Source organism: Phoxinus phoxinus, assembly GCF_949152265.1.
Source record: "Phoxinus phoxinus genome assembly, chromosome: 11".
NCBI lineage: Eukaryota > Metazoa > Chordata > Actinopteri > Cypriniformes > Leuciscidae > Phoxinus > Phoxinus phoxinus.
In genome coordinates this window covers 27966248-27983681 of record NC_136886.1, presented here as the reverse complement: position 1 = coordinate 27983681, position 17434 = coordinate 27966248, and the positions used below count along the sequence as shown (strand labels likewise).

At 43.4% G+C, this 17434-nt stretch overlaps 1 protein-coding gene across 4 annotated transcripts in view; it reads right to left on the bottom strand.

Moving 5' to 3' along the window:
* The window catches only part of tanc1a (tetratricopeptide repeat, ankyrin repeat and coiled-coil containing 1a), an 86108-nt gene that overhangs the window by 41319 nt on the left and 27355 nt on the right, over positions 1 to 17434 (bottom strand). For all 4 annotated transcript variants that reach the window (XM_079629188.1, XM_079629190.1, XM_079629189.1 and 1 more), the window contains exon 4: positions 16882 to 16974. In XM_079629188.1, the coding sequence (XP_079485314.1) occupies positions 16882 to 16974 (93 nt within the window). The remainder of the gene's footprint in view (positions 1 to 16881; positions 16975 to 17434) is intronic.

The following is a 17434-nucleotide window of genomic DNA, read 5'->3' as shown; positions in this document are numbered from 1 at the left end:
AAAATTAAACGTTTTCCTACAACACTGACAGCAACTTCCCCCACGAATCCATAGAACAACTTTTTGTTGTAAACGCTTTCATTTATTAATTACATAGTGTAGTAGATGCCAGAATGTGTGATGTTGTGAGAAATAGCATTAAATAAATAAATCATCGGCGACATTAATCTTATTTGTTAATTTTATAAAGCATGCACGTCTCCATGCTAGCAATTGTTTGAGCCAATGCACACTTGTCATTAAAAGAAGGGCCCATTAAACTTTATTACATTCGCTTGGGCCAAGCGTCTTTTTCAGCAACTGGCATAATTCAACCTGGCCGAGTCTGGCGATTTTTTTTTCCGGTCAAACGAGACAAAGTTTTTCCTGCAAAGTGACATCTAAATTACAGCCCTGTTGATCCAAGGTTTATTTTTGCAGCTAATGTCTGAAACACATGTAACAGGGGAGAAAGCACGGATCAGGAAGGCAACGAGCAGCGGTATGGCGGGATGCGGTGCGGTATTATCGGCCTGTGATGAAAGATCTGAGCTGGGTAAATCATTAGTGCTCATTAGAATTGAATCATGGAGATTATGCTCTGAAGAAATCAGTGGAAAACGCTGGTCATGGCTCAGAGCGAACAGACACAATGTTGCCATAGAGATTTGCCAGCTCAATCAAAACGAAAGGCTGCAACTCTAATATTCGAGAGCTCAGCATTAGTCCACTACTCTATGGGCTGTGCTTTAGGACGTGTCTAGGGTCTCCTGGATAAAAAGTGGATTTTGACTGTACTGTAACTGTACTTCACTTGCCAATGGTCTCTGCTAGTCAACCTTGTACCTGTGCTACCTTTTGTTATTTTAAAACAGCAATTTCCTAAAGGAAACTGATAAGCTTGGTTTAAGGTTGTGGATTGGTGTAAATAAGAGTGTAAGCTTATGTTACTGCCAAAGTAATGCAAGAATGCACATTAAGTATGGATAATAGGACTGTACACATGCACTACATGCCAAATATTTGCATCTGCATACTTGCGTAGAACATGTTTCTGGCCTAAGCGTTTACAAAGGAAGTGAGCCATCAATCCAGCTGACTCTCAAATGTAAGTAACCATACACTCACCCTCTATTTATAGAGAAAGAACAGATCAGGAGAAAAACGGCCAGCATTTGTGAGAAACATTCCAATCCACCAGATGTAATTACATCACAGGATGAAATCATTAAATCTACACAGCGGCACTTTGCCCAATCACAGGTGGATGTGCTGGCAGCTGTAATGACATCACAAAGGTTGTTTTCGTCCATTCAGGAAACGGTGAGTGAGCAGATAGAGATGATAATTGCCTTTAACACAGGAAGAGTCAGACTCTAATGCACTTCATCTGTTTCAGAGGCGCATTTCTAAAGCCTGATTTACTCAGTCTCCCATGATTCTCGGTTCTCTGGTCTGTGAAGAAAATCAATGTGACCTCGGGTCCATTTCGAGCCCGTTTTGTAGTCCACACAGGTGTAGAGGGAGAGGAGGAAAGGAAAACATGAATTTATAGAACAGCTGTCAGGACAATGAACCTCGAGCTGAAAGTCAAAGTCATCTAGGCCAACACCGACATGGAGAACATTCATTTGCATGTACGGCAGGTTCATCTGGAGTTGGCCACCGCATCTGGTGCGCTCTCACGATCTGCATCAAACGGTGGGGGTGAGACTGCTTCATAATTAATCATTTGTAGATGCACCAATGTATACAATTTGTGAAATGCCAAAGAAACCATAATGATTGCATAAAATAGAACAGAGGTGTCTCGGGACATGGTCCAAAAAATAATGACTTTTGATTAGAGAATGTTTGTGAATTTGTCATCTGTGTGAGTTTTTGTGCGTCCATAAATGTGAAAATAATGCATGTGTGTGTTTGTGTTTATGTACAGTGGGGAGCAAATGTCTGAGACTACTAAGTAAATCAGAGATTTTTTTTCCCAGTTCTGTCATGACATCTCTCAAAGTGTTTGGCATTGTAATGGATATGACAATGTTGATATGTTTGGTCTTGGCAGAATGCTGCTGCTGCAGAGCAAGTACAGGACTTGCCACTGCCAATACATACACGACACACTGCTGTCAGGAAGTAAGAGTGCTGATGCACAATATAGCGTACATGAATTACCCGTAGCAGATCTATACAGGTGGAGCTGGAGGGTTTCTGAAAGCACGCTGCATCTGCTACAGAAAAGGCTGACCAGTATTTGAGGGTTGAGCAGTGGCTCATTATTGGCTATACATACATACAGCAGGGACCAATCAGCTGCTTTATAAAGAATGATCTGATTGCAAACAGATTGAGTTAAAGACCCATCAGCCTGCGCCATTAGAGTTTCATGACAGAACTTTGTATTTTACCTGGAAATCAACTTTTAGGATTTTTTTCCCGCTTTTAATTAGCAAGGACACATTAAACTATCAAAAGTGACAGTGTTGCAGTGACCAGTGAAATGTGTCTTTTGAAGTTCTATTAAAGGTAGGGTACTGGTTGAAACTCTCCACATCCTGATATCATCAATTAATAATATAAATGGTCTAAATTTTTTTTTTTTAAATGTACATACATCTTTTGTGGAAGCAAACAAACAAAAAAAGTTTGCCAAAAAGAATTGCATTCGGGCCGCACATGCCGTACCTCCACGCACCCTGCTCACGCAGACATCATACGTCATCAGCGCGTTCTGTAAGGCTATGCAGAGTTGTAAACAGCGTTGCAAACAAACAGCAGTCACCTTTTACAGTTCCTCCTGAACCAAAACAGCGAGCTTATGCTGCGTTCATGCCACTTTGACTTCATATTTAAAGGGTGCCTATTATGGAATTTTGAAATGTACCTTTAAATGTAGTGTGTAACATAGATCTAAGTGAACAAAAACATCCTGCAAAGTTTGAAATATGAAAGTGCACCGTATATAAAGTTATTGTCTTTCAAAAGTAAGAGTCGACTCAGAGTCATTTTTATGAATCGTTAGAAGACCGAAGCTTTTTCTCTGACTAGATGACGTCAACTTGTCAAGTTATTTGAATACGATACGCCCACTTATTGCGCTCCAAGACCAGGGAAAACATCATGGCGACGAGACGCTGTGTTCTGAAGTGCGACTCAAAAGCCAACTTTTTTCATCTGCCCAAGGAGGAGCATTTGAAGACTAAGTGGCTACAATTCATATATACAACTATACCACAGAAGTATAGTCCGAGCCTTGTGCTTTGTTCGCGCCATTTTGAAGACGATTGCTTTACCAACTTAACCCCCTGGGGTCGGCAAACGCGCGGGCGCGTTTTGCTCGTTTTTTTTTACATAGCAGCAAAATAGACCTAAAATACTCAGTCAGTTTTGGTCATACAGCCTTAAGAAATATGAGAAAATAAGCTGTTAAATGTCTACTTTTTTATGTGTCCACTTACAATCGAAATAAAACATTGTGCTTTTGTAAAATAAAGAAAGTAAACAGGGAGTGCTTTATGCCTCTCCGTCTCCGTGAACTTTTTTTCTGAAGCACGTTTCTAAATTTAAACAAATCTCAGCGAATACTATTCACTCAGACATGAGCTATATATCTCTATAATCATTTAAGTGTGTAGTTTTAAATTATCTAATTCAAAACTAAAACAAATATTCTCTGTTTATGTAATCTATATAAAAAGAGCGAGAGATCAGCTGTGCTCATTATCCTTCTGGCACCTCATTACTCCGCTAATGTGACACGCCCATCGAGAGCGCGCGCTATTCAAACGCAGATAATCTGAAGCAACACATGCAAACCAGTCAACGCCCACAACAGCTGGACAACACGCTCGCTGTGAGGAATAATAATATCGTGATAATTCTGGAAATTTTACCTCAAACGTGCTGGAGTAGCCGAACAACGGATCCAGCTGCAGATCATCAGTAAGTGCTTTGTTCTAATCGCGATATGAAATGGTGTCTGTAAACCGCAAAAGACTGTTTAAATTTGAATCGCGTTTCTGTGTTTGAATGAACGCACGGCACATATGCATGTTGTTTACTACAGCTCGCGCGAGTTTCGCTTTTAGCAAACTATCTATATTGCCTACTGAGATGAGTACAAATCGACTGAATACGTTGAAATAAAATGTATTTGTATAAGCAACATATTAAACTGCAAATTAACATTTATGCCCTAATATATATTATAAAAGACCATATGTTACAGACGAAATATGAAAGACAAAATTTCGTTTTGGATAGATTATTTATAAAGCTTTTACTGCCACATCAAAACCTAATATACAAGGTGCAAACAAAATCTTAAAAGGTCAATATAAGCCTTCTCTATAAATTATTTTTGTGTTTTATTAGTGACAAATTTGGGGAGAGGATAGCCTACATAATCCAAAACTTTCTGAAAATACGAATGAGAATTAACTGCACAATTACTAGAAATGTTTACCTTGGATATTATACAATTTGCAAGCATACAGTTTGTGGAAAAATACACTTTTTTTCAAGATGTTTCCAACTCTGAACCAATTCTGTAGTAATATATATGTATATATATATATATATATATATATATATATATATATATATATATATATATATATACCGGTATATATATGTATGTATGTATATATGTATGTATATATGTGTGTGTGTTGTCTTTGCATTTTTTCTTGTAGCCACAGTGACACCTAAGGCTCATTAGTATGCACTGCAGCATTAGCAGGTCTCCTTTGTCTCTCAGGTGTGAATGAGGACATTATTCATGACCTTGTTGGATCATTCACGCCCACCTGCATATTGCCTTTCCAAACAAAAAGTGTCTTACAAAATTTAAATCAATCTATTGTTTAATGTGAACGATTAGCCCGGATGATTTTCAGATCATTTTGAAGTAAATACTCTAGCCGACAACATCCATTAGTCAAAAGTATTGTGGGAATATGTGAAGTTGGTCGTTTGTGGTCTTATATCAGACAATTTAAGTTTGAGTTTTTTGAATAACCACGCATAAATAATATTCTCTCAAAAATGCAAACATGTACATATATGTTGCTCACATATTATGATAGCCATGTTCGTGCTAAATAGAGTGTAATTACACCTTTGCCATTAATATGTTTATAAGCAACTGAAAAAAATACAAATATCAGGGCATTTCAAAACATCCCAAGGGCCCCAAAAACACCTTAGACTCCAGAGGGTTAAATGCAATCAAACTTGGATTCGCGAGCCGGCTGATATTGAAGGAAGGTTCAGTTCTAAGTGTATTTGCATCAGCTTCCTCCTCCGTATCACAACCTGTAAGTGTTATTAATAATTGTTGCTTTTATGTTTTATGTAGCATGCTTAATAAGTATTTTGTTTGTTGTGTAAGCACCGTTTAGCTTCTAGGTCTTCAATGACAATTTATTGAGATATGTGAAGTGTTTGTCGTTGTTTTCGGAGTTGTCTTAACCCCCTGGGGTCGGCAATCACGCCGGCGTGATTTGCGCGTTTTTTTTCACATAGCAGCTGAATAAACTTAAAATACTCCGTCATTTGTGGTCATACAGACTTAATAAAAATGAAAAAAGAATCTGTGAGATGTCTACTTTTGTATGTGTCCACTTACAATCAAAACAAAACGTTGTGCTTTTGTAAAATAAAGAAATTAAACAGGGTGTGCTTTCTGCCTCTCCGTCTCGTGAACTTTTTTTTCTTGAGCACGTCTCTAAACATTTAAAAAACTCAGCGAATACTTGTCACACATTTGTGAGCTCTATATATTTATAATCATTTAAGTGTGTAGTTTTAAATTATCTGATTCAAAACGAAAACAAATATTCTCTGTTTAAGTAATTTGTATAAAACCAACAAGATATTCAGTTCTCTTTCATCATCTCGTGTTCGAGATCCACCTATGGGAAGGGCATCCGTACCTGACCTCTGCAGAAGCATCCAATTGCACCAAGTCTGGCTAGACAGACAGAAGCGCGCAGCCAATGCCAGGTAAGGCCCCGCCCCCTTACCTAGTGGCATATAACGCCTGCAAGCGCTGCTATTCTCCAGTTGACATTCGCTTCTCGCGATCTCTGCACTGACACAGTTCGGTTGGATTACGCTGCTCACTTTCGTGTCTTCAGGAGGACATATCGCCTGATCAGCCTCCGTCAGACGTGACAGTCGTTTTTTCAGCCTTTCTGCTGTGTTCTGCATTCGGAGCCGCCCGCGCTCTCGCCGTTTTCACCTGCTCCTCCTTCCACGGCTGCCCGCCACGGATTTTTCCGCGTTCTTCTCCGGAATGTCGCTGTCTAAACCTTCCGCTTCTCCGGGGAACAGCCTATCACGGGCCTGCCCGGCCGCGTGTGGTGCGCTCATCGCCGCTAAGGACCTTCACCCGTTCTGCGTGGTCTGCTTGGGCCTTAAACACGCTCAAGAAGCCTTGGAGAACCCGGAAAATTGCAGTCATTGCCTTATGCTGCCCAAGAAGCTTTTACGACGTCGTCTGAAAGTTGCAGCGACCCAGTGCTCCGAGCTCGGCCTCTCTGACTCGGATGGGGGACACGGTGACGACGACGCGCTACCGGGGGACTCCCGGGGCGCCACCTCACTCATTTGGGCTGACCAGCCCAATCCCGCATTCCCCGAAGAGGACATCTTCGCGGGCAACCTCACCCTCGTCGACGAACCGGCCGGTTCCGGCGATGAGGATGACGCGGCTCTTCTTGGGATCTCAGAGGACGAGGAGGCCATCCCGCCCTCTGGCTTTCCCCAGGCTAGCGCCCACACGGCCTTGCCTCAGTCCATCCTCCTGGAAGTTTGTGAGCGAGCGGCCGCTCGCCTCAACATGGAATGGCCGGCTCCACAGAGCGCCACCGACCAGGAGAGGGATATTTACGACGGGAAAGTGCTGGGACCCCCTCCCGGTCCGAGAAAACAACTCTTCCCCGTCCTTCCAGCGTGCGCGAAGCACATGAGGCACAATTGGAGCGACCCCCTCGACTTCAAACACGGTCTCACGGGTCTTGAGGTGAAGGACATGGCAGCTCATGGTATGGGTGACCCCCCCGCTATCGAGCCTTCCATCGCCAGGCACCTTAACCCCGCTCATGGAGGGCTGCTCGCTCCCTCGAAGCCGGTCTTGCCCAACAAGATGGACCGTTTTTCTGCCTCAGTTCACCAGGCCGCATACAAATCCTCGGCCTTGGCTGTCAGGGCCCTGAACGTCTCTTCACTTCTCTCCGCTTACCAGGCGGAGATTTTGGACGAATTAGGGCAACAGCTGGAAAAGGGAACTCCTTCTTTAACCTTGTGGAAGGAGATCCTCACGGTGAACGACCTCGTCCTCCGTAACGCTCGGCAGGCCGTCCAAGCCTGCGGGCGCTCTATGGCGCTCTCTGTGGTGGGAGAGCGCGCGCTCTGGCTTAACCTGTCGGGCCTTCCTGACAGTGAGAAGCGGCGCATCGCGGGCGCGTCGGTGGAGCCCGGCCGGGCTCTCTTCGGCCCCGCCGTCGCTTTGATGCAACAACGGTGTGACGACAAAAAGAAGGAGGACGAGGCCTTCAAGTTATGCCTTCCTAGGAAGGCGGCCCCACGCCAGGCACCCCCTGCGCGTTTGCCTAACCCACCTGCCATGGGACGACATTTCCACCAGGGCAAGGAAAGGCCCCGCAACAGACCCCCCGCCCCACGGCAGAATAACCCACCGCCTGCTAAGCACTGGGGAAAATCTACTCCCGCCGCGGCCGCGGCTGGAAGACCATCTAACACTACCCCCACCGACTCGAAACGCAAGCGGCCTGCCTGATGTTCGGCCGGTGGGGGCATCGAGTCCACTTTCACGGGCTACGAGCCTTTTGGACTCTCTTCATGTCCAAGAACCCCTGTCCAAAAGACGCAGGGTCTCTCGCGAGGCTGCCCAGCCCATGTGTTTGTTGAACGTGTGTTCCCCCCTCACGTTCGAGGGGTCTGTTGTGAGGAAAAGTCAAAAAGCAGTGTCACCACACCGCACACACTCACTTCCCCTCACCAAATTATTAAAGGCTTCGGCCCCAGTGTTCCCCCAACACAAAACACACAAAAGAACAAAAAACACATTAAAACAAACGAATCAAATGAATTCGTTACGGAGAGAGGATCTCTCTCCGCAGAGAGAATTCATCTCCCTGCAGAGAGAGAAAATCTTTCTAAACCCCGGCATGTCGCCCCTAGTTCATCCACTAGATGGCGCCATTGCATCACAAATGAGTCCGCTGGGCTTACACAGCTCAACTGCGGCTCGGGTGGGAACACTCGCGAGTCACGAACGGGCTTGGCAAGCTGTTTCGGCTCCCGAGTGGGTGATGCGTACTATAATGCAGGGCTACAGACTGCAGTTTGCAATGAAACCCCCGCATTTCAACGGCGTTCTCTCTTCACACACGGAAGAGAACGCTTCACACATTCTGAAAGAGGAAATATCCTCCCTCCTAAACAAGGAAGCTATTCAGGTGGTGCCCCCCAGTCTGATGAATCAGGGATTTTATTCTCGTTATTTCCTGGTCCCAAAGAAGGACGGCTCTCTCCGCCCTATCTTGGACCTTCGTGTGTTGAACAAACATTTGAGGAAATACAATTTCAGAATGCTAACTCATGGCTCGCTCGCCCGCGCCATAAAACAGAACGACTGGTTCACATCGGTAGACCTGAAGGATGCTTTCTTCCATATAAGCATTTATCCGCCACACAGGAAGTTTCTTCGTTTCGCCTACCAAGGCACATGTTACGAATTCACAGTTCTGCCGTTTGGACTCAGTCTGAGTCCTCGCAGTTTTTGTCTGTGTGCGGAGGCGGGTTTAGCACCCATGAGAATGTCTGGTCTGAGGATTCTGACATACATAGACGATTGGCTCATAATAGCCGAATCGAAGGAGAAAGTGTTGCAGGACACCTGCCGTGTGCTCGCGCACATCACATCTCTCGGGTTCAGAGTGAATGTGAGCAAGAGCAATTTTACACCCAGTCAGAATGTCATTTTCCTGGGCTTGGAGTTGAACTCAGTCTCCATGCGAGCGCGTCTCTCTCAAGAGCGCGTTCTCTCTCTAATGAACTGTCTTTCGCAGTTCAGAGAGGGGGCGAAAGTACAATATCGCACATGCCTCAGGCTGCAGGGTCTTATGGCTTCATCCATCCAAGTTGTGCCACTGGGACTCCTGAGAATGAGAGCGTTCATGAAATGGGTTTTGTCACTACATTTCAGCCCGATTCGCGATCTTTGCCGCTCTGTAATAGTGACGCGCGCCTGCTCGGCAGCCGTGCGACACTGGAAGAGCGCAGACTTTTACGCACAGGGAACCCCTCTGGGGACGGTTATGATGCGGAAAGTTGTGACGACAGATGCGTCCTTAACAGGCTGGGGTGCCACCCAGGAGGGCAGAACGGTGAACGGTCTGTGGCCGAACAGACTACGTTCAGCGCACATAAATTATTTAGAGCTGTTGACCATTTGGAAAGCTCTGAATCATTTTCTGCCTCGCCTGCAGGGACATCATGTTCTCGTACGCTGCGACAATACCACGGCTGTGGCTTATATCAACCGTCAGGGCGGCGTGCGCTCGTCGAAACTTCACGCTCTAGCTTACAAGCTTTTGGTGTGGAGCAGACGGGTTTTCCTGTCGTTACGCGCGACTCATGTTCCGGGCATTCTGAACAGAGGCGCGGATCTTCTATCAAGGGGAAACCCAATCTACGGAGATTGGCGCCTTCACCCCCAGATAGTGGATATGTTATGGATGAGATTCGGACAGGCAGCCGTAGATCTATTCGCCTCGCGCGAAAACTACCATTGTCCTATGTTCTTCTCGCTAAAGGACGTGGACGCACCCCTCGGGGTAGATGCACTGGCCCACCCATGGCCCAGAGTGCTGCTGTATGCTTTTCCTCCCCTGTGCTTGATAATTCCAACACTGGCCAGGGTGAGAGAGCAGAGCCTGTCTCTCATTCTGATAGCACCCAGGTGGCCCAAGGCACCGTGGCTGGCGGAGATAATCCCTCTGTTATATGCCGAGCCGTGGCGCCTCCCCCCACGCACGGACCTATTGTCCCAAGCGAACGGGGAGATTTACCATCCACACCCGGACAGGGTGGCTCTCTGGGCCTGGCCCGTGAGAGGACGAACCTAAGCGCACTGGGGCTTTCGCCGCGTGTGATTGCCACTATACAGAATGCCAGAGCCGTTTCTACACGGTCCTTATATGGCTGTAAGTGGCAAGTGTTCGAAGGGTGGTGCGATGGGCGTGGTCTCACATCTTATCAGTGCTCAGTTCCTGATATTTTGTGTTTCCTTCAAGACCTCATGGAAAAAGGGAGGTCTTTTTCCACCATTAAGGTCTACCTGGCTGCGATTTCGGCCTGTCATGTGGGCTTTGAGGGCTCAACAGTCGGGCAGCATCCTCTAATCCGCAGATTTATGAAGGGTGCCCGTCGCTCTTTGCCAGTCGTCAGGAGAACTGTTCCTGAGTGGGACCTCTCCATGGTGCTGGAGGCTCTGTCTCAACATCCTTTTGAGCCTCTGGGAAGTATTTCCCTTAAGCTACTGTCCTTCAAGACAGTTTTGCTCTTGGCCTTGGCATCAGCTAAACGTGTCAGTGAGCTACATGCACTCTCGGTTCATCCCTCGTGCACTAAATTCTCTCTTAGTGGAGATAAGGTTTCCCTTAAGCCTAATCCGGCCTTCATGCCGAAGTGCTTCCCTGCGTTCACTTCGGAGGTGTTGGAGCTCTCCGCTTTTCACCCTCCACCGTTTTCCTCCCCGGAGGATCAGAGGCTAAATGCTCTGTGTCCTGTCCGTGCTTTACAGACATATATGACCAGGACCAGTGCGTTCCGGAAGAGCGACCAGCTCTTTATTTCATGGGCGCCCCCTCACAAAGGGAGTCCCATATCTAAGCAACGCCTCTCACATTGGCTTGTGAATGCTATAGCTGTGGCTTATGAATCAAAAGGAGTGCAGCCCCCAGGGGGCATCAGAGCTCATTCCACGAGGGGCTTAGCCGCCTCTTGGGCTTTGTTTAGGGGAGTGTCACTGCAGGACATCTGCTCCGCTGCCAGTTGGGCTTCTCCTCATACCTTTGTGCGTTACTACCGGCTGGATGTCACCAGAATTTCGGTAGCACATTCGGTTTTAGGGGTGGGGTCTTCTTAGACCTTCCCTGTAACCCCGTTGGAAGTAACGAATAAGGAGTGAATGGGCCGGCAGGCCATGCACATTCCTGTCACCAAGCACGTATTTCCAGTCCTTCCTGGGTGTATATATGTACATTGGTGTTGCTGGGGTTATTACCACATACATGTTTCATGTCCTGCATGTGCACAGCAGTTATGTGTGTGCGTCAGGATTGCAGGTTCATGATTATGGGACGTGTCAGGCACCGCCCCCCCCCCTGGGGCGACCGTCCTTCTCTGGCTTTCAGAACCTCACTGTGAGTGTATTGGGCAATCGGGGAGCTGTCCATGTCTCTCCCATAGGTGGATCTCGAACACGAGATGATGAAAGAGAACAATAGGTTACTGTCGTAACCCCGGTTCTCTGAAACATCGAGTGGAGAGATCCACCAGCTTTGCCCCGCTTGCCGCACGAGAAGCGAATATACTTACTGGAGAATAGCAGCGCTTGCAGGCGTTATATGCCACTAGGTAAGGGGGCGGGGCCTTACCTGGCATTGGCTGCGCGCTTCTGTCTGTCTAGCCAGACTTGGTGCAATTGGATGCTTCTGCAGAGGTCAGGTACGGATGCCCTTCCCATAGGTGGATCTCTCCACTCGATGTTTCAGAGAACCGGGGTTACGACAGTAACCTATTGTTTCTCTAACCCTTCCTCATTAGTTTTAATGTGACCACACCCACACGCGCAAAACATATAGAGATGCAAATCGTCCATGTGTCGCGCGAACGCCCCCATTACCTCAACAACAAAGCGGCAAACTTTATCAGTCCTCTTCAGTCGTCGAGTTTGGAAGACATGCTGTGAGATTATTGGGTTTACATCTGAAGAAGAAGATCGCGATTTGAAGACAAGAACGATTTTAAGGTAAGAAATAATCCTGAATTATATTAGTTAGTGTTATTGTTGCATAAACTTCATATTGCCATTGAACTGTTGCTCGATGCTTCAGTGAATGTCCCCTGCACGCGCTGTGAGAGTTTGAAAACGCAGTCGCGCGACGTGCGTTTGAAAAGCAAACCATGATTTTACTCCAATCTCATTTCATAACGTCATATCGATGTAAACATTTGAAGTAACATATGATAATCAATATGTTTTTCTCTAGTGTAGTGTTACTGAAGTGTTCCTTTTTAACTATGCCTGCTATACTGTTCTTATTATTTGATTCAGCCCTGCTGCAAAAAATACTTTCTTAGTTAGTATTTTTGTTTTGTTTCCAGTCCAAATATCTAAAAATTCTTAAACCAAGAAGTGTTTACTAGAGAAGTAAAATGACATAAGAAATTCTATTTTGTTTTAAGATAAAAAGAAAGTAATTTAAGTAATTTTTGCTTAAAACGAGCAAAATTATCTGCCAATGGGGTAAGCAAAAAATTCTTGGTTTCCATTTGAATTAAGATTTTTTTTCTTGTTTTCTATTCGAATTCAGATTTTTTTGCTTACCCCATTGGCAGATAATTTTGCTCGTTTTAAGCAAAAATTACTTAAATTACTTTATTTTTATCTTAAAACAAAATAGAATTTCTTATGTCATTTTACTTCTCTAGTAAATGCTTCTTGATTTAATAATTTTTAGATATTTGGACTGGAAACAAAACAAAAATACTAAGTAAGAAAATCATTTTTTGCAGTGCAGGTATATGCCTACAAGGCACAACAAATATATATGTATATATATATATATATATATATATATATATATATATATATATATATATATATATATATATATATATATATGTGTGTGTGTGTGTGTATTTTGTAAATTTTAAAAAGGAATTTTCACCAGAAATCTAAAATGTATTCCCACAATCATGCAGCCCTGGTTTCTTCTTGATATCAGCATGCTCACAGCTTTTTTATATATATATATATTTTTTAGGTAGCTACCCGTCCTGCTGACTTCAACATGAGCATGAGGAGGTAAAGTGAAAAATCAAACACCTTGGAAATGACAGGTATGCACTATGTTTCAGGGAAGGAAAGGTGTGTGACTGGTTAAGTCTCTGTCTTTAGTTCAGTGTGTTAAATAATGTGCTTTTTGCCATTTGTTGTGTATCTTTGGATGATGTTGTGTTGTAAATAAATTCAAACAATCAAAAAGCCATTTTTTTAAAATCTCCTCATTCTTTGTGCAAGGTAATGTAATGATAGTGCCTGAGAGCTCCTAATAGGGCCATTATGGGAGGCTCTTTGTCTCTCTCAGGTGTGAAACACTCAATATTCATGGTGGTTAACGCCTCCTCGCATAAAGCTTTCTTACACAAAACATGTCATACAAATTTTAAATCAATATATTGTCTTATCTGAATGAGTATTCAGGATGATTTTCACATAGTTTTGGAGCAAATATTCTAGGCTACGTGATACAATTTTCAAAAGCCTTGCGACGAAATAATTAGTTTGTCTTTCATGACATTATTTCAGTGACTTTTTTTTTGGTCATTTTCACAAACCACGCATAAATGTTATTATCTCAAAACTACAAACTTTTACATACATGCTGCTGACATATTATTGTAGCAGAGTTTGTGCTGAATGCAGTGTAATAATACTTTAGTCATGAAAATGTCACAAGTAACAGAAATAAGCACAAATGTTAGAGCATGTCAGAACACCTCCAGGACCCAGAAAACACCTCAGACCCCTGAGGGTTAAAGAATAGAGTAATACCTCGTTTTTTTTTGTAAAAACGTTATGTTTATGCATCGGGCTAATGCAAACAAAGACTGATTGTGCTTTTACAATATGAACTCTGGGCTATGCTCGCTAACAGTTCACCCAAAAATGAAAATAATGTCATTAATGACTCACCCTCATGTCGTTCTAAGCCCGTAAGACCTCCGTTCATCTTCGGAACACAGTTTAAGATATTTTAGATTTAGTCCGAGAGCTTTCTGTCCCTCCATTGAAACTGTATACAGTATACTGGCCATGTCCATAAAGGTAATAAAAAGATCATCAAAGTAGTCCATGTGACATCAGTGGGTTAGTTAGAAGTTTTTGAAGCATCGAAAATACTTTTTGGTCCAAAAATAAAACAAAATAAGACTTTATTCAGCATTGTATTCTCTCCCTTGTCTGTTGTCAATCCTTCACAGTTACGCTGATGGCGTAAGACGCTGATGACGTGTATTTCTGGTGCGCCCGAGCTTCGTTTACAGTCTGAGGGAAACGCACGCTGTAAAAGTGTCTCATCCGCGACATGCACATTTACGCACCATTAAAAAAATGATATCCACGCAAACAATGTAGAATAGCTTGAATATAGCGTGCGTCTCCCTCAGACTGTAAACGAAGCTCGGGCGCACCAGATAACACGTCATCAGCGTCTTCCGTCAGCAGCGTCACTGCGGAGTCCTGAACGCAGATTCACAACAGACCCGGGAGAGAATACAATGCGGAATAAAGTCTTATTTTGTTTTATTTTTGGACCAAAAAGTATTTTCGATGCTTCAAAAACTTCTAACTAACCCACTGATGTCACATGGACTACTTTGATGATCTTTTTATTACCTTTATGGACATTGCCAGTATACTGTATATACAGTTTCAATGGAGGGACAGAAAGCTCTCGGACTAAATCTAAAATATCTTAAACTGTGTTCCGAAGATGAACGGAGGTCTTACGGGCTTAGAACGACATGAGGGTGAGTCATTAATGACATTATTTTCATTTTTGGGTGAACTAACCCTTTAAATTCTTTATCTTATTTTTAGTTTTTTACTACAAACTACAAAGCAGTGGACTATAATCATTATTATAACACAATTTAATTGATAAAAGCATCATTGTACTCCGTGTTAAACAATAAGTAGTATCTCTGTAAACACTGCTGGGTCATCTGACCAATCAACGCAGATTAGCGTGTCGCGCAAAGGAGGGGTTTGCAAAAATGAGTCGTTGAACGAATCATTTGGGAGTCGGTGAGCAAACCAGGTCAAAATAAATGCATATTATACGACAACAAAAGTGTTTTTTGTCATTGCATGCATGTAAAACTGTTGTTGGGGACTCCCAAAACAACATTAGGAACATTTTAAATGTCATAATAGGTGCCCTTTAATGTAATACATTTAATAAATGATTAAATTTTAAAAATATATTAAAATAGATAGCAGTTATTTTAAATAATACTATTTAACAGTATTACTGTTGGTACTTTTTTTCAAATAAATGCAGCTTTGGTGAGCATAAGATCTTGGCTCAACGTAGTTGATGGAAGTCTGAACCAACGCTGCCTGGCTGAAATAGCGCACGGCGGCCAGCTTCACGTGCGATAGGAAGGCCAGTGACCGTCTCAAGTTGAAGATCTACCGTACTGTCATTCATCCAGTGTGGGCCCGTGACAAAAGTAGAACGCCGCCTCTGTGCCATGGAAACAAAAATGCTGCGATGGATCTCCGGCATCACACGCTTCCACCACGTCTGTAATGATGACATTCGGCAGCGGTGTGGTGTTGCCTCAATATCGACACGCTGCACAACAACCTCAAGCTTACCGGTTTGCGCGCAGATCAAGCCGACGATCGCATCAAAGGGCGCCAGTGATCCAGAAAAGAGGACACTGCTACATGCGGGATAAACGCTAAATAAGATTTCAGGTTGTGTGGTAATCTTAGGTCACTAATCAAATATAAACATTGTGACACTGATCATGTGATTTTTGTACAGATGTCAGATATTATTGCTTTTATTGAAGCAAAAGATGCTCTCTGTAACATTCTAAAATCATGGTGAGAACATCAGGTTTCATGCTTCATGCAACTCGGGTGCTGTCATTAAAGCAAAACTTGCACATTAAGAAACCAAATACTAGGAAATTCTTGGATTTGTAAATTAACGTTGTTGTTTTTTGAATTACTTTATGCTAATAACATAATTTGTAATAAAATAGTATTAAATCAGGGAGGAAAATCAAATAAAAACATGTTAACTAGTGGTCTTAAACATTTGGACTTCACTGTCCAACTTGCAGTTGTATGCATGAGTACAATAATCAAGAACCTTTTCACTGTTTCTGTGTGTGTTCACCTGTAACCCTCCAAATGCCACACACACATCCAGGGATCAATCAGATTTAACAATGCAGAGTTGAATTTTGCCATCCTAGCATCACGTCACCAAAATGACCGATAGAGCAAATCAATGGCCACACCAACACATACTGTGCAAACACAAGGCAGCATTAAACAGTGACAAAGAATGCAAGCAGGAGAAAGGAGAAAGATTGGCCCTAGAAGACAGAAGTATACTAAGTAAAACAGAGAGACAGAGGGAGGGAGGAATGCGGTTTAATGGACCGCTGGATTTACTGAACTCTCAGCAGTAAATTCATGTAACTCCCCACATCTTAAACACACCAGCCCTCAGCTTACAACAAGGGCACATCTCATTTAAACACTGAGGGGACTTTCCATTGAGTTCTATGGTTTATATATTGAGGTTGTTATATTTTATATTCCCTAAACTTAACCCTCACACATACATTTTCAGTAAGAATGTATTCAATATTTATTTATTTATTCATGCATGTCTGGTTATCCCTTTACTATTCTTGTGGGGACATCTGGTCCCCACAATGTAACAAAAAATGACCAACATACAAAGATCAATGAATATACAAATACAAGCATACACACTTAAGTATACATCTCTTAACTGACCTACTGGTACACACACACACACACACAGAAGTACTCACCACTATTGTTCTTCTTCCTGTTCCTCAGAGCACAGGTGACAGGATCTCCAGGAGCACGAGGATTCTCCACATATTTTGGTGTCCTGATTGAACCTGGAGACAGAGCAAAAATGAGATAGAGACAGAGACAGAGAGAGAGTGAAAGAGTGAGAGAGAGAGGCACATACACACACAGAGAGACAGTTAAGTCTTTCCAGATGGGATTGTGAGGCTGGCGATCTGAATCTTCGGGCAGAGCTGTGTGTGTGTGTGTGTGTGTGTGTGTGTGTGTGTTCGGCTGTCCTGTACTCCCAAAGAGATTCCAGAATAAACGAGGAGTCTGTAATGATTTTAATCTCTCTGAGCAGTCCCTCCTGTGTCAGCTGAGTCAGAGTCAAGCTTTATTGGCATGATTGTCGACATATACAACATCGCCAAAGCATGAAAAGCACTTGGAGTAAAGAAATAGACAATAAAGAAAATAAATAAGTTGAAGTAAATAATGAAGAGTAAAATAAAGAAAGGAGTAAAATAAAATAAATGGCTAAAGTAAATACTGTACACTTCCGTTCAA